Source organism: Erythrolamprus reginae, chromosome 2 (assembly GCF_031021105.1).
Source record: "Erythrolamprus reginae isolate rEryReg1 chromosome 2, rEryReg1.hap1, whole genome shotgun sequence".
NCBI classification, from domain to species: Eukaryota; Metazoa; Chordata; class Lepidosauria; order Squamata; family Dipsadidae; genus Erythrolamprus; species Erythrolamprus reginae.
The window spans coordinates 169552324-169572865 of record NC_091951.1 but is presented as its reverse complement, the minus strand read 5'-3'; the positions used below and the strand labels follow the sequence as shown (position 1 = coordinate 169572865).

At 39.6% G+C, this 20542-nt stretch overlaps 1 protein-coding gene across 6 annotated transcripts in view; it reads right to left on the bottom strand.

Annotated features, from left to right (window-relative positions):
- TEX2 (testis expressed 2) overlaps positions 1-20542 on the bottom strand; it is a 149970-nt gene that overhangs the window by 48415 nt on the left and 81013 nt on the right. For all 6 annotated transcript variants that reach the window (XM_070740364.1, XM_070740362.1, XM_070740360.1 and 3 more), the window contains exons 2-4: positions 17304-18907; positions 3119-3319; positions 769-1108 (exon numbers count right to left, since the gene is read on the bottom strand). In XM_070740364.1, coding sequence (XP_070596465.1) covers positions 769-1108; positions 3119-3319; positions 17304-18881 — 2119 coding nt within the window. In that variant the 5' untranslated portion in view covers positions 18882-18907. The remainder of the gene's footprint in view (positions 1-768; positions 1109-3118; positions 3320-17303; positions 18908-20542) is intronic.

The window sequence follows — 20542 nt, the reverse complement described above, 5'->3', positions numbered from 1 at the left end:
AAAAGCTTTGTAAATTGTGTTTGAACGATCTGCATTGTGTTTAATGAAATACATTTCAGTTGTTTTAAAAAGAATAAAAACTGAGATATTACTACCCTAAACATCTTCTGTAATTATTGTTCTATTAATTGCTCAAAGGTTCAATTATGGCCAAATTTCCAGGCCCTACTAACTTTAAAGAGGTAGTTTCAAATTTATTTGATGAGCTACAATCCTAAAAAAGAATGTTCAATAAGTATTATTAAAAAGAGGGTATGTGTAGTGTATTATTTCCGGAAATATACTGGAATCTCATATCATTATTATTGTTTTGCAAGAAAAAAAATCAAAGACAGATTAATTCCATGTTTACTCAAATCAACCACTTATATAAGGCATGTCATTAGAATGCACTTTTGTTAAAATTTAATGTCTTTAGAAGACATTTAGCGTTCCTTGATTAACTCACGGACTAGCAGAGTTCTTTCTTAATAATGCAATAGCACTTAAGATTTGTATACCACCACAGGGCGCTTTACAGCACTCTCTGAGTAGTTTACAAATATTGCCCTAACAATCTAGGACCTCATTTTACTGACTTCAAAAGGATGAGTAAATTTTGAGCCCCTTCAGGATCGAACTCCAGACTGTGGGCAGAGATAGCCAGCAATCCTGCATTCTAACCACTGAGCTACCAGGGATCCAGATTAATCCCAATTAACCTTTAATAAGCTGATATTTTGACATTACTACACAAAGTCTCAATAGAATAAACAAACGGGCTCCTACCTGTCTTGTTTCCCCAAAGGACAATTGGCTTTTTCCCCTCAGATTTTAATTTATAGGCGACGAGGAATCTCCTAAACCACTCTTCTTTCTCACGACCTGTCCTTGCAAATAAATAAAGCACTTGGTTCTTCGGGGTCCCAGACTTTGATCCATCCTGAGAGGGTCTCCAGATTTCTTCACTGCTTAGGTTATCCTTTTCTACAGAGATTTTGTCTTCTGAGGTTTCTTTATCAATTTGGGCTTTGGCCATGAAATCGTCTTGTCTCCCAAGCTCAATGCAGATTGGGTACTTTTTATTCCAGATTCGTTTTCGAGCCAAACTTTTGGGAACCAAATAAATCTGCAAATCAAGTTGTAAGAGTTTCACCTTTCATCTCATTAGAGAAAAGAATACAGAATACTAATGCATTGTATTAGTACAGGGTACATGGTTGTTAGGGATTGCCATTGTAAACTGCATATTGTAAACTTGTACTTAAAGAGTTAATGTGCACTCAAAGGGTTAACTTGTACTTGAAGAGTTAATATTCAAGGCTGTTTCGTCACTTCCTCATTGAAGCTATAAAAGCTCATTATTTTGCTTGGTCACTTCCTTTACTTTTGCCTGAGAGATGGGGGAGTTGTGTTTAAGCTTCGTGCTTGTATAAGCTTTGTGCTTTTATCTATATTGTGTTTACACTTCGTGCGTATCTTCTTGTATAAGCTTCGTGCTTATTTATATGATATTTTGCTTTGTGCTAATCTTGTAATTGCTCAGTCCGTATTATTCTGTATTTGCTTCGTGCTTATTCTGGATTGTTTATATTTTGTTTATATGTAAATAATACTTATTTAACTAAGTCTGTGTATTGGCTTTATCACACATCCACGCTCTGTTAAAATTCTCTGCTCGGTATTGTCGAAGGTTTCATAGCCTAGCTAACCAAGACAAGCCAACACATTGCCATAATCAAAGAAACAATCAAGCAGGGGTGGGTTCCTCCCGGTTCAGACCAGTTTGTGTGCACTGGTAGCGACCCGCTGGTGATGTCACAATGATGTCAACGAAGTGGGTTGGTCTATGCTGGTCTATGAGCGCCGCCAACTTAAAAAAATTTTTTTTAAAAAAAATTCTTCTGCGCTACCGGTTCTCCAGAACTGGTCAGAACCTCCTGAATTCCACCTTTGATGTGTACCGAATAATTGCTACCTCTGATTTCATCAGCAATCGTGAAGCATGTAATCTTACAAATCAACTGAATTATTCAACGTTTATTTTAAACCATTTTATTCTGGTTATACAAATAAGTTAAAGATAATGGCAGACAGGGCCAGAGGGGGTTTCAGATTTGTAGAAACTTCGCTCATTCCTTGATGGTCTTAGAAGCATGGCAAAATGACAACTTGTCAAAGCTACATAACATAACAGTAATTCTGGGAATTAGACAAAAGGGTTTTTGTCTGAGGCGCTTCGCTCAATAGGATGATTTCCCCTCTCCACCATTCCCTTTAGTGTGAAGAGGCAGGGATACTAGTAGCAATAAGGTATTATTCCGAGAATTCCTATAAGCTATAGACATGGGGCTACCTTTGAAAAGTGTTTGGAAACTTCACATCGTGCAGAATGCAGCTGCGAGAGCAATCATGGGCTTCCCTAGGTATGCCCATGTCACACCAACACTCCACAGTCTGCATTGGTTGCCGATCAGTCTCCGGTCACAATTCAAAGTGTTGGTTATGACCTATAAAGCCCTTCATGGCACCGGACCAGAATATCTCTGGGACCGCCTTCTGCCGCACGAATCCCAGGGACCAATTAAGTCCCACAGAGTTGGGCTTCTCCGGATCCCATCAATGAAACAATGTCGTCTGGCAGGACCCAGGGGAAGAGCATTCTCTGTGGCAGCCCCTACCCTCTGGAACCAACTCCCCCCAGAAATTAGGATTGCCCCCACCCTCCTTGCCTTTCGCAAACTTCTTAAAACCCACCTCTGCCGTCAGGCATGGGGGAATTGAGACATCTCCCCCTGGCCTATATAATTTATGCATGGTATATTGTGTGCATGTCTTGCTTTTTTAAATAAGGGGTTTTTAGATACTTTTTAATATTAGATTTGTGATACATTGTTTTTATTATTGTTGTGAGCCGCCCCAAGTCTGCGGAGAGGGACGGCATACAAATCAAATCAATCAAATAAACAAACAAACAAACAAACAAATAAATAAAATAATAAAATAAAATAAATAAAATAAAATAAATGATTTCTCCAAGATTCACAAATACCTAGCAGTTATTAACTGCAATAATTCAGATGAAAACAGAACAAAAATCCGAACAATGCAAGATAGAAATTATTAATTCTGAACTCACCTTACTATCTGTAAGATCATAAATTTTCTGGCTAATGTAGGTAACTTCTGCCTTGGTTTCATTATAAAAAGCTCTTCTGGAAATATTTTTGTTGGGTTTTGAAAGTCTCAGGATGTTTCCTTCCAGTCTCACAAAAATAGAGTGAGTCAACGTAGCATGGTAAGTTTCTGGATCATAATTATATATCTCATTCATCCAGCCCTACAGAAATTAAAGAAATGAAGAGATTTTTCATTTTAAGATAAAATTAATAAGAGATGTTGACTGCTGACCTCTTGAATCATTTTAGTCAGTATGAGTTGAATTCAGTTTGAGTTAAGATGGTAACTTTCACATTTCCCACATAGAAAAAGTCTTCCAAAAGATCTAGAGGACATTTGATTAGTGAAGGCTGACCTAATGAAATTCCCAACAACAACAAAAAGTTTATTTTACTTTGGAAAAATATATTGCACATCTACACTTGTGTGTCAGAACAAGAATACCTGGCACCTGTATTTCACAACAGGTTGAATGCAATTCTTCTATAATTACTGGAAAGAGATAGATTTTTAAATATTAAAACTGGGCATAAGGTATTCCACTTGGAATGCTTGCTTGTTTCTTCCTAACTTAGCAAGTCATGAATCAGCCAGGGTGTAGCTCAATAGCCGTACTGGGAAGAAAAATAGCTTAGTACAAATGATACTTGGCACTTCAAATTTTCAAGAACTGGGTTTTTTTTTACACATATTATTTTCACCTCCCCTTTATACCTCATATATTGTCCTTAACATACTACCCAAACGTCTCTGACATGTAATTCTAATATAGAAACATAGAAACATAGAAGTCTGACGGCAGAAAAAGACCTCATGGTCCATCTAGTCTGCCCTTATACTATTTTCTGTATTTTATCTTAGGATGGATATATGTTTATCCCAGGCATGTTTAAATTCAGTTACTGTGGATTTATCTACCACATCTGCTGGAAGTTTGTTCCAAGGATCTACTACTCTTTCAGTAAAATAATATTTTCTCATGTTGCTTTTGATCTTTCCCCCAACTAACTTCAGATTGTGTCCCCTTGTTCTTGTGTTCACTTTCCTATTAAAAACACTTCCCTCCTGGACCTTATTTAACCCTTTAATATATTTAAATGTTTCGATCATGTCCCCCCTTTTCCTTCTGTCCTCCAGACTATACAGATTGAGTTCATGAAGTCTTTCCTGATACGTTTTATGCTTAAGACCTTCCACCATTCTTGTAGCCCGTCTTTGGACCCGTTCAATTTTGTCAATATCTTTTTGTATTTTCATTCTATTTTCTATTTTCATTCTATGTCTATTTTCATTCATGTTAGAGGTAAACAGGGCTACAGGCGCCAGATGTATTTTCAGCCTCCTAATCTTTTGAATTTGACTGCTGTACATGAGGCCATCCACTAATCCCATGATACCATTCAAAGAGCTACAGCTGAAGTCTTTGGCTTTGGAATATACTATACTAGTTAAGAAAGGGGTTCTTACAAAGGCAAACTACTCTTACTTTAAGACCACACCAGATCATAAAAATGACTCAAAACTGCATTGCTGAAATTAGTCCAGTTTGTTACTGAAATTTGGTAGTGCAATATGAGGGTGCTAGAATAGTGTTTCCCAACCTTGGCCACTAGAAGATATTTGGACTTCAACTCCCAGAATTCCCCAGCCAGCGAATGCTGGCTGGGGAATTCTGGGAGTTGAAGTCCAGATATCTTCAAGTGGCCAAGGTTGGGAAACACTGTGCTAGAAGATGGCAGATAAACTGTGGCTGTATGATCCTAAGCTCAATAGGGCTCCTTGGTCTGACTGCAGTGTACATAAAAGGACTGCTTAAAAACAAAATATTGTACAGATAAGGAATTGAGAACCATTGTAATTAAATTAGCATGCTCTTTCTTTGCTACACACAACTTGGTGCATTTCTATACTTATTTTAAATAGTCCCAAGGTGCATGAAGCAATTCTATGCCTCTGTATTATGCCACATAACTCATTATCAATCAATTGATAGTATAGTATGTAGTTTCTGAGAGCAAGAAGGAAAAGACCATAAAAGTGTATCATTTTACAGCAGGATATAAGACTAGTCTTCTACATAAAGGCACACCTTTTACACATGCCTCTCTCATTGCCTGTTTTCCATATTGCTGTCCTTACATTTAATTAAATAAGAGAAAAAACACATGCTGCACTATTGATTTATTATCCTGTTATATTAAGAGAACTCATTTGCCAGCAGCACAGAGGCAATAGCTTATCTGATGCTAATACAGTATGACATATTATCTAGTTTTATAGGCCTCCAAAATATTTCCCAATGTTGATTCTAAAATAATTATTAACAATAATTTCAGTCTAAAATAAGAATTTTCAGAAATAACTCTTTACAAATAGTCCTCGACTTATGACCAGTCATTTAATGACCCTCCTTGGGAAAGGTGCTGTACAGATTGTAAATCTGAGGAATCCCTATAGTTATATAGAATATCACAAACCTCCAGAATAAATAAAATTTGAAGAGTAAAAACAAACCAAAATAAAGTCTGCTTTGTTTCACGTGCTTCTGGTGCTATGCGAAGACACATATCAATCTTGCTGACAGATTTGGGAGCAAACTTTTATACTTTCACACTATTGCGCCTCTTTTTAAGTACATCTTTCCCCCCCTTAGATGTACATATAAACCTTTTCATTTTTTTGCAAACTTTTCCTGAAAAATGAATGGTGGATATCCCAGCGACCGATTAGGTCCCACAGAGTGGGCCTCCTCCGGGTCCCGTCAACTAAACAATGTCGGTTGGCGGGCCCCAGGGGGAGAGCCTTCTCTGTGGCGGCACCGACTCTCTGGAACCAACTCCCCCCGGAGATCAGAACTGCCCCTACTCTTCCTGCCTTCCGTAAATTCCTCAAAACCCACCTTTGCCGTCAGGCATGGGGGAACTAAACATCTCCCCCTGGGCACATTTAATTTATACATGGTATGCCTGTGTGTGTGTCTGTTAGTATATGGGGTTTTTTAAATCTTTAAATATTTTAATTAATTGAATTATTTATGATTTGTTTTACACTTGTTGTGAGCCGCCCCGAGTCTTCGAAGAGGGGCGGCATACAAATCCAAATAATAAATAAATAAATAATAAATAAATATTACCGTATTTTCCAGAGTATAAGACACACCTTTTTCCACCCTAAAAGAGGCTGATAATTTGGGTGCATCTTATACTCTGAATGTAACTTTCCCCCCCAGCCCTAACTATCTACTAAGGATCTTCCCAGCTCTTACTTTGAAGGCTCTTTCATGGTTTCTCTCTGTGAAGAATGTTTTCCAAGCCCTAAGTCTTTGCAGGGTTTTTTTCATTGCTTTAACTTGCTCTGAGTAAGTTTCTTTCCAGCCCTAACCAGGTGCTAACAATGTTCCCAGTTCTTACCGGCTTGCAAGCTCTTTCATTGTTACTCTCTGCCAAGAATGTTTTCCAAACCCTGTCTTTGTAGGGTTCTTTTTTTCATTGCTTTACTTGCTCCAGATATTTCTTTCCAGGCCTAACTAGGTGCTATTAAAGTTCCCAAGCTCTTTCTTTGTTATTCTCTGCGAAGAATGTTTTTCAAGCCATAAGTCTTTGCAGGTTCCCCCCACCATTGGTCTAACTTGCTCCACATGTTTCTTTCCAGCCCTAACCAGGTGCTAACGATGTTCCCAGCTCTTACCCGCTTGCAATCTCTTTCACTGTTATTCTCTGCAAAGAATGTTTTCCAAGCCCTAAGTCTTTGCAAGGTTTTTTTCCCCATTGCTCTACTTGTTCAGACTGTTTCTTTCCAGCTGCTAATGATGTTCCCAGCTCTTACTAGCTTGCAAACTCTTTTATTGTTACTCTCAGAATAATTTTTTTAAGCCCTTAACCAGGGAATAAAATAATGTGCTGAAGCTGACCAGACAAGGGATGCTAGCCAGATGAATACCTGGTAAGCAGATTCTTTTCCCTAATTTCCTTCCCAAAAACTAAGGTGCGTCTTATATTCCGGTATATATACACTTATATACTCCAAAAAATACGGTACTTTAAAAATGTTTTAAGAAATCAATCAGCCAGGGCTGGAACACAAAAGAACCTCTCTTCCCTGTGAAGTTAAACTCTTCCCTGTGAAGTTAAACAACAACAATAGATGAATTATATCTGGAAACATATTCCTATATGAGGAAGGTACCAATATGCAGTAGGGGGTCATCTGTTTTTTTACGTTAACAGTCTTCAAAATGGCTATTTCCTTTATATGTTTAGGGGCTCATATTCCACAGATAAGACTATATTGCACAATTAAAGCTGAACTGTAGCATTTTCCCACCTGCCTCCAAGTGTGCTTGAGAAGTTACCAAGGGTGACCATTTGAGAGCACTTAGCCCTATCAGATCTGTCACTGGCTCCTCTGGGCAACTTACCAGTAACAGATTGAACAATGGAAGTCAGGTCTGCTCACCCCCAGGGGCTCCATTGCTTCCTGGATAAAGTCTCTTTCAAGACTACAAACCAGTTATTTCTTCTTCTTCTACTGCCACACCTAGAGTTTGAACTGAAAACGTCCCCTACAACAGTTGCATTTATCAGTACTACTTTGAATTTTAGAAGCAGTTGGTGCTCTTTATCAATGGCAATATGCCAAACAATTTATGTACACGCCTATGGATCAGGGCTGCTACAGCTCTTTTCAATTATCAAGAGTTACTTTGCTTGAATAGTTCTATTGGACACAGTTAATCTAGTGCTGGCCCACAGGCAGGATGCATCACATGCTGGCCACGCCCAGTTTAGCGAAGGGGGAAAAAGTGACGATATATGATGATATATATTCCCCCTAGGCCATTACAAGTTATGCATGGTATGTCTGTGTGTATGTTTGGTTTTATAATAAGTGTTTTTAATTGTTTTATTATTGGATTGTCACATGCTGTTTTTATCATTGTTGTTAGCCGCCCCGAGTCTACAGAGAGGGGCGGCATACAAATCCAATAAATTATTATTATTATTATTATTATTATTATTATTATTAATTATTAGTATAACATGACACCCCTTATCTAGTCGATTAATTGCTTCATTTCCTCTAAACTGGTGTTTACCATATACAGCTAATCTTCGATCTACGACCACAATTGAGCCCAAAATATGTTGCTAAGTGATGAATTTGCTGAGATTTTCCCCATTTTACGACACTGCTTGCCACATTTGTTAAGTGAGTACACTGCAACTGTTAAGTTAGTAACATGGTTATTAAGTGAAACTGATTTCCCCTATTGATTTTACTTGTCAGAAAGGTCACAGAAGGACCCTGGAACATTGCAACAGTCACATGAGATTGGAGGTATACCAGCAGTACTTCTACTGTACCAGATCAATAGCTCCGTGGTACTTCCACAGTGATGGAAGGACAATACTCTCCAACCACAAAGGACAACAGCAAAGTTGAGAGAGCAACAGGATATGATACATAGCAGATTCAGAACCTGAAGGGAATACCTTGTTCTTAATGATAGAGCATGTAGAATAACAAGTGTTTTAAGATACATACAGAGAAAAGAAAGATGAAGTCAAAACATGATTTTACATTTTCTTTCATAAAGTTTAATAGCAATTCACATGTATGAAAAAGAAACACCATCATTTTAGACACTAAAATTGTATCCTGGGATACTGCTTAAGGAGGTAATTCTTGTAGGCAGAACTTGTCTATTTTGCTGCCCCAGCAAATCTGCTTATCACAGAAACATGGAAAACTGAACAATGCATTTATACAAATTGCATAAACCTCTTAAAAATCAAATCATAGGCAGTCTTTTGAGCGGGAGAAGAGATTCTAAGCCTTTTTATAAGGAATAGTAGAATTAACTTTTAGTACACAAATTAAATTCATGCCTATGCTGGCACAAGCTTTCGGCATTTAAGAAGTGTACATTATTAAAAATAGTTATTAAAACATTTTTTCAAATATTATACTACACTATGTGAGTTATAATTATAGTAAACGAAAAGTGAGTAATGTGCGGCTTTCCAGATGTTTCTTGTATTGTATTTTCCAGAACTTCTAACTATTAGCCATGTTGGCTGCAGCTGCTGGGAATTGGGAGTTTAACAACATCTAGAGGGCTATAATTTACCTATTCTTTACATGAATTATTTGTAAATCCCTTCCTTTCAATCACTGTCACTGTCTCTTCTAGACCTGGTCCACTTCAATTTAGCATTCCTTGGAATTTCCCAATCTAAATATGACAGCTTGTGTGTTGCCAAAGTACAGCTATTTTGCTGTTACCACGATGTAGTCACAAGTTAGGAATATAAATCTTTTTTTGAAAAATAAATCTAATATGAATAAAGGGATCAAGCTTAAATGCTGTGAAAAGCAGTATTGTTCCCAAAATAATCTCTAAAGACTGCTGATATTCCATTTGGCTGCAACTTGGGACATCCAAATATTTAATCAGAAGTGTCTAATTTGTAATGCGATTTAATCTCACGTTTTGTAATGAACAGGGGGAAGGACAAACTAATAAAAAGCCATACTATTTTTTGTGGGATATTGAAGAATGACAGACAGACAGGGCAAAATCCAAAACCAAGATGGGCTAAATCTATGCTTAAAAATGTATATTAAAATGTTTTGAATAAATAAAATAAAATAAATATCTTCATAAACATTCATTTTATCTGAAAAAACATATAAATACTAAGAATTGTTGGAAAGCAAAGATTATGCATGGAGAGTGACTGATTATGAATTTTCATCCTTAAAAAAGTTGGAAAAATCTAGATTGATCGATTGATCGATCGATCGATCCATCCATCCATCCATCTGTCCGTCCGTCTGTCCGTCCATCCCTCACTTCAGGGTATAAACCATTCAGTTTCAAGAGAATCAATGTGATTTACACTAACTCTTAATAAGACATTAACATTTAATAAGATGAGAAACAAAAATCAATACAAATATGTAGATGTATTACCACGTGAAGATAGTATGATAGTGAATACTACGTATCCAACTGCCCTTGGAAGATCCATGTTTTTATGGCTCCCCAGCAACATAGGAAGAACAGGAGGGGCATCATCAAGCAGTCTGAAGCTGAGAATCCCTGGAGATGACATTTTCTCCTAATGACCATTTATATATTAGGGTGCTGGAGGATTTTACTCGCTCTTCCTTCTTTTCAATATCTACAGTATATGGAATTTCTGGGTAAGGTCACCTACAGCTTTGGGATCCAGCCTCATCAGTACAGGTAGTCCTCGAAGTACGACAACTCTTTTACAACTATTTGAAGTTATGAATGCACCCTCAAAATATACTTACAATAGGGGTTCAAAATTGCGACCAACAAGAAGCCTGTGCAGTCATATGACCTGGATTCAGTCACTTCTGAAGTAACAGCCATTTTTATTCCAGTGACTACTTTTGGGACCGAGAAGTCACCTGTGGTTATGAGGTCCATGTGGTCAAGTGCATTTTCCACCCATCAGGGACTTTGCAGCTAGCATGCTTTTATTTTATTCCTCACTGCTGCCCTGTGGAGGACCAGAGGAGTGAATCTCTTGTGGCTGTTCTTGTTGCTTCTTTTTTTGCTATTGCCTTGAGAACTGGATTACTGCAATTGCCTTTGTAAATGCTTTTAAAAAAATTACATTATAGTATTGAGATTGTTTGTAAGCACTTTATAAACTCCTGTGCTTATTTGTAAGTACTTTACAAGGCTGAAGAAAGCCAAGATAAAGAGGGATATGACCAAACCATTCCAAATAATGAAAGGAATCCGACAGGGATGTCCATTGTCACCTCTGCTCTTTATCTTAACTCTAGAAATATTATTAAATAAAATTAAAATTAATTCAAATATTAAAGGGACTAAAATTAGAAACAAAGAATATAAGCTGCAGGCGTTTGCTGATGACCTGATATTCTTCCTGGAGGACCCACAGGAGGGAGGGACAAACATTGATTAAGGATATTGATTAAATGTACAGGGAGGTGGCAGGCCTCAGAATTAATAAACAAAAAACTAAACTATTGATGAAGATTATGACAGCAAATCAAAATTTAGAAGAAAACGTGGGTTTACAAAGCACAAAAAAATTAAATATTTGGGGGTTAACTTGACCAATAGATTTTCTTCCATTAAGGATGATGACTATATGAAATTAGTGTACCAATTAAAAATCAAATTAGAAAAATTGGGAAAGTGGTAACTATCACTATTAGGATGAATAGCGTCGATCAAGAATGACATCTTATACATTTTCCAAACAATACCCATAAAATTACACACATTTTTTTTTACCAATTTGAACAAAATTACCCTGAAATTTGTATGGCAAGGCAAAAAGCCAAGAATTAAATTAATTAATTTACAAGATAATAGAAGCAGAGGTGGCTTTAGACTCTCTGAATGGTGATTATATTACATAGCAGATTTGTTGGTTTGGTTAAGGGAATGGATAAATTTGAGAAATAGGTGGATATTGCTATTAGAGGGCCATGACCTGCAGAAAGGACGGCAGGCTTATTTCTGGGATACAGAAAACAAACCATAATGATATTTTCATAGACATTTAATTAGAGATTCCCTGACAAAGATTTGGCATGAAATCAAAAGAAAACACTATCTGAAAATCCGCAACTGGCTGTCTACTATGGAGGCTATGATATACCCAAACATGGTAGATACAACTAAAATGGTTAAATACAGAGATAAATTGGACGTATCTGAAAATTTAAAAGTAGGGAAGAACTGGAAAAACAAGGCATAAAGATTGATCGGTGGCCTTATCTTCAACTTCAATCACGGTATAAAAAAGACATAGAAGGAATTGGCATTGATATGGAAATTCAACAATTAGATAAACTTCTGACAGGCTCAGAAGAAAAAAAAACATTTCCAAATTATACAATTATCTGCTAGAATTCGACAGAGCAGAGGACATAGTGAAGGGGCCAAAGAATGTGGGACATAATATACACTTGGCTGACTGGGAGTAAACTTGGAACAAAAACTACAAAATAACAAAATCCCAGCGACCGATTAGGTCCCACAGAGTGGGCCTTCTCCGGGTCCTGTCAACTAAACAATGTCGGTTGGCGGGCCCCAGGGGAAGAGCCTTCTCTGTGGCAGCCCCAACTCTCTGGAACCAACTCCCCCCAGAGATTAGAACTGCCCCTACTCTCCCTGCCTTCCGTAAACTCCTTAAAACCCACCTTTGCCGTCAGGCATGGGGGAACTGAAACACCTCCCCCGGGCATGTACAATTTATGCATGGTATGTTTGTGTGTGTGTTTGTTAATAAATGGGATTCTTTTTAAAGCTTTTTAAATATTTTAAATTTATTTGGATTTGTCATGATTGCTGTATCTTGCTGTGAGCCGCCCCGAGTCTGCGGAGAGGGGCGGCATACAAATCTAAATAATGAATGAATGAATGAATGAATGAATGAATGAATAAATAAATAAATAAATAAATAAATAAATAAAATCAGTATCATCTAAAGAAAACCACTATAAAATGTTTTACCGTTGGCATTTGGCCCCAACATGATTGGCTAAAATATACCCAAATTCAAATTTAGCCTGTTAGAAATGTAAAAAAGAGCAAGGCACCTTCTTTAACTTATGGTGGCTATGCCCTGAAGTGAAAAAGTATTGGATTAAAATGCATAACTGGTTGCAGGGTATAGTAGAAACAACTGTAGAATAAACTCCTGAACTCTTCTTACTAGGCATAATCAAAAGACAACAGCACAAAAATATCAAATACCTAATATTGCATATTATAAAAGCAGCCAGGATTGTATGTGCACATTATTGGAAGGATCCTCAAGGACACATGGAAAATACAATTATGAAGAATATATATGACTGTGCTGAAATGGATATATTAACTATTGAACTAAAAAAGGACAAAAAGAATATTGTGATGTATGGACAAAATGGTATAATTGGACTAAAAATAGGAAATTGAAGAGACAATGTGGGGCGAAGACACAGGATTAGACAATATGGAAAAATGATGTATAAGTTGCATAAATAGAACAACAGTATGTATATATGGCTGTAGATCTGCGTTAAAATGTTATATTTAAAATGCAAAAATCAATAAAAATATGCAAAGAAGAAAAAAGAAAGAAACCAGATTCAGTAACTGTAAAGCCGCTTTGCATTCCAATGCATCCTGTTTGCATGTGCTTTGAGATTGCTTGCAGAAAGTTCCTTTGCAGGATCCAATCTATGTCATTCACCGAGATCAGAGGTTTAGTCTTTTGAGCTTTCAGACTTGTGCTGGAGCCCATCCTCAGGGAACTTTTCACTCACCAGAATTTTCCCTTGCATTCTACTTTAGCTTTGAGGATTAGTGTCTACTACTATAGATTACTTGTAGAACAGCTGATGGTTAGGTAGCAAGAAGAGTCCTTCACTCTTCCTCACGTAACAAATTACCCTACTCCTCCAGACTTCAAATACTAAATCTAGAAAATTTACAACTACGTCGTCTCCGAACTGATTTAACTGTTGTTCATAAAATCATACATCATAATGTGCTCCCTGTCAGTGACTACTTCACCTTGAACAACAACAACACAAGAGCACGTAATAGATATACAGTAAGACCTCACCTATCGCTGGTGTTACGTTCCAGACACGGCCGTGATAGGTGAAATCCGCGATGGGGAATTTATTGACTGATAGTACTTATTTAAGTATTTATATTGTAATTGTTTGGTAAGTTTTCATTGTTTTAAGTGTTTATAAACCCTTCCCACATAGTATTTATTTTAGATACAGTATTTAAATACAGTATTTACAATTTTAGATATATATTTTTTTAAAAACCTGCCGATCGAGTTCCGCAGGCTGTTTAAATCTGCCGATCGACTTCCTCAGAAACCCGCAAACCAGCGAAGATCCGCGAATGATTTTTCTCATTAATATTTCTTGAAAACCCGTGATGAAGTGAAGCCGCAGTAGGTGAAGCGCGATATAGCGAGGGACTACTGTAAATTGAATGTAAATCGCTCCAAACTTGACTGCAGAAAATACGATTTCAGCAATAGAGTGGTCACCGCCTGGAACTCATTACCTGACTCTGTTGTTGCTTCCCCCAACCCCAAAGTCTTCAACCTTAGATTGTCTACAATAGACCTCTCCCATTTTCTAAGAGGTCTGTAAGAGGCGTGCATAAGTGCACTTTTGTGCCTGAAGTGCACTTTTTGTGCCTACCGCACGAATCCCAGCGGCAGATAAGGTCCCACAGAGTTGGTCTTCTCCGGGTCCTGTCGACCAAACAACGTTGTTTGGCGGGCCCCAGGGGAAGAGCCTTCTCTGTGGCGGCCCCGGCCCTCTGGAATCAACTCCCCCGGAGATTAGAACAGCCCCCAACCTCCTTGTTTTTCGCAAATTACTCAAGACCCACCTATATCGCCAGGCATGGGGGAACTGAAACACTTCCCCAAGGCTTTTATATTTTATGTATTGGTATGTATGTGTCGCATGGTTTTTAATTACTGGGGTTTTAAATATCTTTCCCCCCCCCTAACATTAGATTTGTTGCAATGTTATATTATTTTTTATTATGTTGTGAGCCGCCCGGAGTCTTCGGAGAGGGGGGGCATACAAATCTAATTAAATAAATAAAAATAAAATAAAAAAATAAAAAAATAATGTCCCTGTCCTACTGTCTTATTATCATTTCTATTACTACGTTCTACTTATGTTATGTTAATATGTACTATAATACTACACTTGTTTGACAAACAAACAAACAAACAAACAAACAAACAAATAAATACATTCCCTCCCAGAGGCTCCCTACTGGGGAGCCCTGCAAATTCACCCCGACCCCAATTTAAGTGCAGATCCCTGCATGGAGGTACTGCAGTTTGGAAGCAGAAGGCCGCCTTGCTTTGCCAGAACAACTGATTGATAGGCACCGGAGGAGACCACACACCAGGAGCTAGGCAAAATCTCTAAACCTCTTGGTTCATTTAATGATCGCAGAGGTCATTTAACAAACTGAAGCAATCAGCAAGCCTGATCTTCATTCACCTAAAGGCACGGTTGGTTTGCTAAATAAGCTTGGTTGTAACAATGAGTCTTATTCATTTTACCAGAGCTTTGACTTACAACCTTAATATGCAGGCTCCCTTAGAGTCATACCTCTAGATCTACCTTATGATTGTGGGTATTTGGAACACCAAGGTCTGAGAATGTACCATCTTTAGGCTTGCATGGGGTACTTGCACTTCCACATTCTAGAGTGATACACAATCTGGGAGTCTTCCTGGACTTGCAGCTCCCGCTTCCAATTTATTTGGTGCCCTCCTTTCCTGGATCAGGTGGCTCTTCAGTCACTGACTCACCCTGGTCACCTCATTATTCACCTCATTATCACCTTTATTATTGCAAGGCACTCTGGTTTGCCATGTAACATTTCCGTTTCACAAGCTGCACTAATTGCCTGCTTGCTTTCCAGTACAATTCAAGGTACTGATTCTTGTGTATAAAAGCCTACATGGTTACCTGAGGCACTGCTTATCCCCTACAACACAGGTGTCAAACTTGATCATGTTGCGTGATGTCACGTGACCTCTTTTGCCTTTGCAGAGCCGGGGTGGATGTGGCCTACAGGTTTGCATCCGCTAGTTTGACCTCCCTGCTCTACCTACAAGGTGCTTTGATCTGGCAGGATTGGCAAAGTTCATTTCCCTCAATTAAACCAGTGTTTCCCAACCTTGGCGACTTGAAGATATCTGGACTTCAACTCCCAGAATTCCCCAGCCAGCAAATGCTGGCTGGGGAATTCTGGGAGTTGAAGTCCAGATATCTTCAAGTCGCCAAGGTTGGGAAACACTGAATTAAATCATGTCATCTATCAGAACTCTGGGAGAATACCTGTTCTTTCATAGCACCTGACCTTTGGAATGAGGTTCTCTCAACTTCTAGCTGGGCACTTTGGGTGGCCTTGAAGACCTGACTCTACCTAGGCCTTTGGCTAGAAAAGGAGAGGTCCCCTTTTGTGGAATGGATGTTTGTTGCTGCTTGTTTTGTCATTTTTGCTTCTTCTTTCATTGTGGCCTTCTTATTATTGTTTAACTGTTTTCACATTTTTCCTGCGAGATGCCCAGAGTTGTTGGGAGTAGGATGGTGTACAAATCGAGTCAAATAAATCAACGATGAAGTTGAAATTTGATTAACATTGAAACCTGTCTTACAATATACATCACAGTAAAGCCATCATTCGACCTCATTAATCTCCCAGCTAACAAACCATAGCATGATAAATGTACAAATTACTCCAAGGGAAAAACCCTATTAATTAAATTCATCGCAATATACCAGCTCAAGCAACAAAGTGGCATCCCCTCTATGTCTTAATTCAACACAGAATTAAATGAATCCCAATACTGTTTGTTAATACAGTGATCCCCCGATTATCGCGAGGGTTCCGTTCCAAGACCCCTCGCGATAATCGATTTTTCGGGATGTAGTGGTGCGGAAGTAAAAACACCATCTGCGCATGCGCACCCCTTTTTCCATGGCCGCGCATGCGCAGATGGTGTTTTTACTTCCGCACCTGGGAAGACCCAGCAGCTGAGGAGCCGCCTGCCTGCCCGCTTGTCCGCCGCTTTTCCGCTTGTCCGCCGCACTGGGAGTTGAAGACCCAGGGAAGGTTCCTTCGGCCGCCCGCCAGCTGATCTGCTCAGCAGCGCAGTAGCAGCGAGGAGCCGAAGATGGGGTTTCCCCGTTGCCCATGCAAAGGGGAAACCCCATCTTCGGCTCCTCGCTGCTACTGCGCTGCCGAGCAGATCAGCTGGTGGGCGGCCGAAGGAACCTTCCCTGGGTGCCACCCGCTGCTCGAGAGCAAGAAGGGGAGAGATAGAGAAAGAGAGAGAAGGAAAGAAAGAGATGAGAGAGGGAGGAAGAGAGTGTGAGAGAGGAAGAAGCAAGAGAGAGAAAGAGAGAGAGAAAGAAAGATGAGAAAGGAAGGGAGTGACGTCATCGGGTGGAAAAATCGCGATATAGCGTTTCGCAAAGATCAAGATCGCGAAACTCGGGGGATCACTGTATATTCATTCATGTCTGAATACTGTACGCAACTACAGAAGTTTCAAGGCAAAGCTGTGACTCACCTTAAATATCTCAGGCTCCGCAATATCCAGAACGTCTTCATTAAGATGGCCATCCCAACTGATATATTGCCTGTTAGTTGTAGCACTTGGTGTAAAAAGCCAAATTATGAAGGTAGCAATAATAAATCCAATAGCAATTCCCAAGAAAAGTCCACTCATGTAACTAGGGAGAGGAAGTATAAAGTAAGCATAGATCGACATGGTGAGAAAGTACAGCGTCTTCATCGGAAGCCTAGCTTGCGGTGCTGGTAGTTCAATTCCAACTTCACTTCTAATTAGTGTAGAAATTTCTTCTTGTACGTCTATCTTCTCCAAACTCTCCAATTGTTGGTCTTCTCCGTCATCCTCTATTAAGGAGAAGTCCTCAGAATACAACTCGCAGAACTCTTCATCTTCCTTACTTGCCAGGGCGGACAGGCAGCAGTGGTCAAGTACTAGAGAAGTCTTAGAACCAGAATCCTTTGTGCTTAAGAACGGGGAGCTTCTAGGTTCAATTTCCTTTGCCTGTCCTTCTTGGGTTTTGGTACTCTTATTTACACTGGAATTACTCCCGTAGAAGTCTTCTTCCGAATCGCATTCTTCTTCCTTTATACTATAGTTATTATTGCTTTCCAAATGGCCATTCAAGCTGGAGAGACTGGACAGTTCTGAAGCACTTGAAGATAAAGCTTTGGGCCTGTGGCTGCTACTCTCGTCACTCATTATTTTACTGAAGAGCTGAAAAGGCTCGTAAATCACTTCTGAAAACCGCCTCTTTGTGTTCTCAATTTTGGCTTCCATTTCGGGTACTTTAAAAAAGGAGCGGGTGTCCGGAGACGTCAAGGGAGACGAGGGAGCTGTTTTGGAATCGCTACCTGTGCTTTGAGGCTGGGTGAACTGTTTGAAGAGGTGCAAGTTCAATTTAGAATCCGGTGGTTTGAACGACACCGTTTCAGGCTCCTGCTTAGAAGTGTCTGTGGACAGAGACTTCACCAGAGTTTTCATTAACTGCCTGTGCCTCGTAGGGAGAGACGGCTCTTTTGGTTCAATGTCTGTAGAAAGGGACCTGACTAGGCTCATGAAAGGCTTCGAGCTAGTCACAGTGGTTGGCGCGCTAGACAAGGCGTGTGACTTGGAAGGGGAGGACGAAGGAGACGATGAAAGGCTGGTTCTCAGTTCTGAAGGCAATGCCACACCATGTGGGCTAGGCGCTTGTTCCAAATCCGAGGAGGGCGATGCAGCCAGTGGCACCGCACCAAACTCTTGGGACTCCAAGGGTTTCACAGTTGGCAGAACTGTGGGCGATGCAGCCACAAAAAGCGAGGTAGTGGGAACAAAAGAGTTCTGCTCACCATGATCAAAGCACAGGTCTTCCTTAGCTTCAAGTGCAGTTACAATGCTTTGGTCATCGGGTGTCTCAGGAGGAGACTCCGTACACTTTTCTTCCTCCTCCTCCTCCTCCTCCTCCTTCCCAAATGCCGAGAAATGAATGGTGATGGTTTCTCGGGAAATGGACCGCTGAACCTGCACTTTTGGCGCTGGCTGCTTTGAGGACATTTCATTGGTTTTCTCTGCATGGCTAATGTTCAGACTTGTCATTGCAGGTCCCAGAGATACACCAGGGTCTATGAAGAGGAAGCCAAACATAAATTAGACGGAGATTTTTTGATGTCGCACAAGATAATACTTGTACAGATAGCCCTTGACTTACAACCACAATTGAGCCCAACATTTCTATTGCTAAGTGAATTTCGCCCTGTTTTGTGGCTTTTCTTGCCACAGTTGATACAGTAAGTGAATCACTGCAGTGAAGTTAGTAACACAGTTGTTAAATAAATCTGGCTTCCCTATTGACTTTGCTAATCAGAAATTTGCAAAACGAGAGCATATGGCCCTGCAACACTGCAACCATCATAAATACATGCCAGTTGCCAAATACAGTATCTTAATTTTGGACACATGACCATGGGGATGCTGCAATGGGTTGTAAGGAAAATGGTCATAAGTCACCTTTTTCAGTACCGTTGTGACTTTCATCAGTCATTAAGCTAAGTTGGTTATAAGTCAAGGGCTACCCATCTTAGTGTAAATCTAGCAAGAGTACATTGGAAAAATAAAACAACCACTTCATAAACATATGGCACAACATAGGAGAATAAACCCATCAAGGCAAGGTTTAGTAGTCTATCTGTATCTGTATCTTCCCTGTTTTGAAGACAGCAAAGTCCACATTCTAGTCAAAGAGGACAAAATCCCATTGAAAACTGAATCTCTTACATATAAAAAGCCTTATTCCACATAAATATACGTGTTCTTCCAAAAATTCAGTTTTCATGTAAGAAGAGTTCCCTAGTAGATGAAAAAAAAGGGTGACAAAAACAAGCTACCATGAAAAAAAGCAGAGTTCTAAGACATATTTTAAATAAAAAAGAACTGTATTATCAAGTTTCTGGGAGGATGTAACTGCTGGACCACAACCCAAAATCAGAACCACAACACAATTGGTAAGCAAGCCCGTATGATTTCCAAGATTGTAACTAATATGTATCCCTAAATGACAGTAGTCATTAATAGCCTTTATCATTTTATCAAATTTCTTTTAAAAGATATTCAACATGGGTGAAATTACTATTTATAGTAAGAAATGCTTAAATTTAAATTAACAATTCCATCTGTCCGTCCATTACCCGGGGGGGGGGGGAAATCACTAACCCCCTCAGAGAGGGTCCACAACTTGGGTGTCCTCCTTGATCCACAGCTCACATTAGAGAAACATCTTTCAGCTGTGGCGAGGGGGGCGTTTGCCCAGGTTCGCCTGGTGCACCAGTTGTGGCCCTATCTGGACCAGGAGTCACTGCTCACAGTCACTCATGCCCTCATCACCTCGAGGCTCGACTACTGTAATGCTCTCTACATGGGGCTACCTTTGAAAAGTGTTCGGAATCTTCAGATCGTGCAGAATGCAGCTGCGAGAACAATCATGGGCTTCCCTAAATATGCCCATGTCACACCAACACTCCGCAGTCTGCATTGGTTGCCGATCAGTTTCCGGTCACAATTCAAAGTGTTGGTTATGACCTATAAAGCCCTCCATGGCACCGGACCAGATTATCTCAGGGACCGCCTTCTGCCACACGAATCCCAGTGACCAGTTAGGTCCCACAGAGTTGGCCTTCTCCGGGTCCCGTCGACGAAACAATGTCATTTTGTGGGGCCCAGGGGAAGAGCCTTCTCTGTGGCGGCCCCGGCCCTCTGGAACC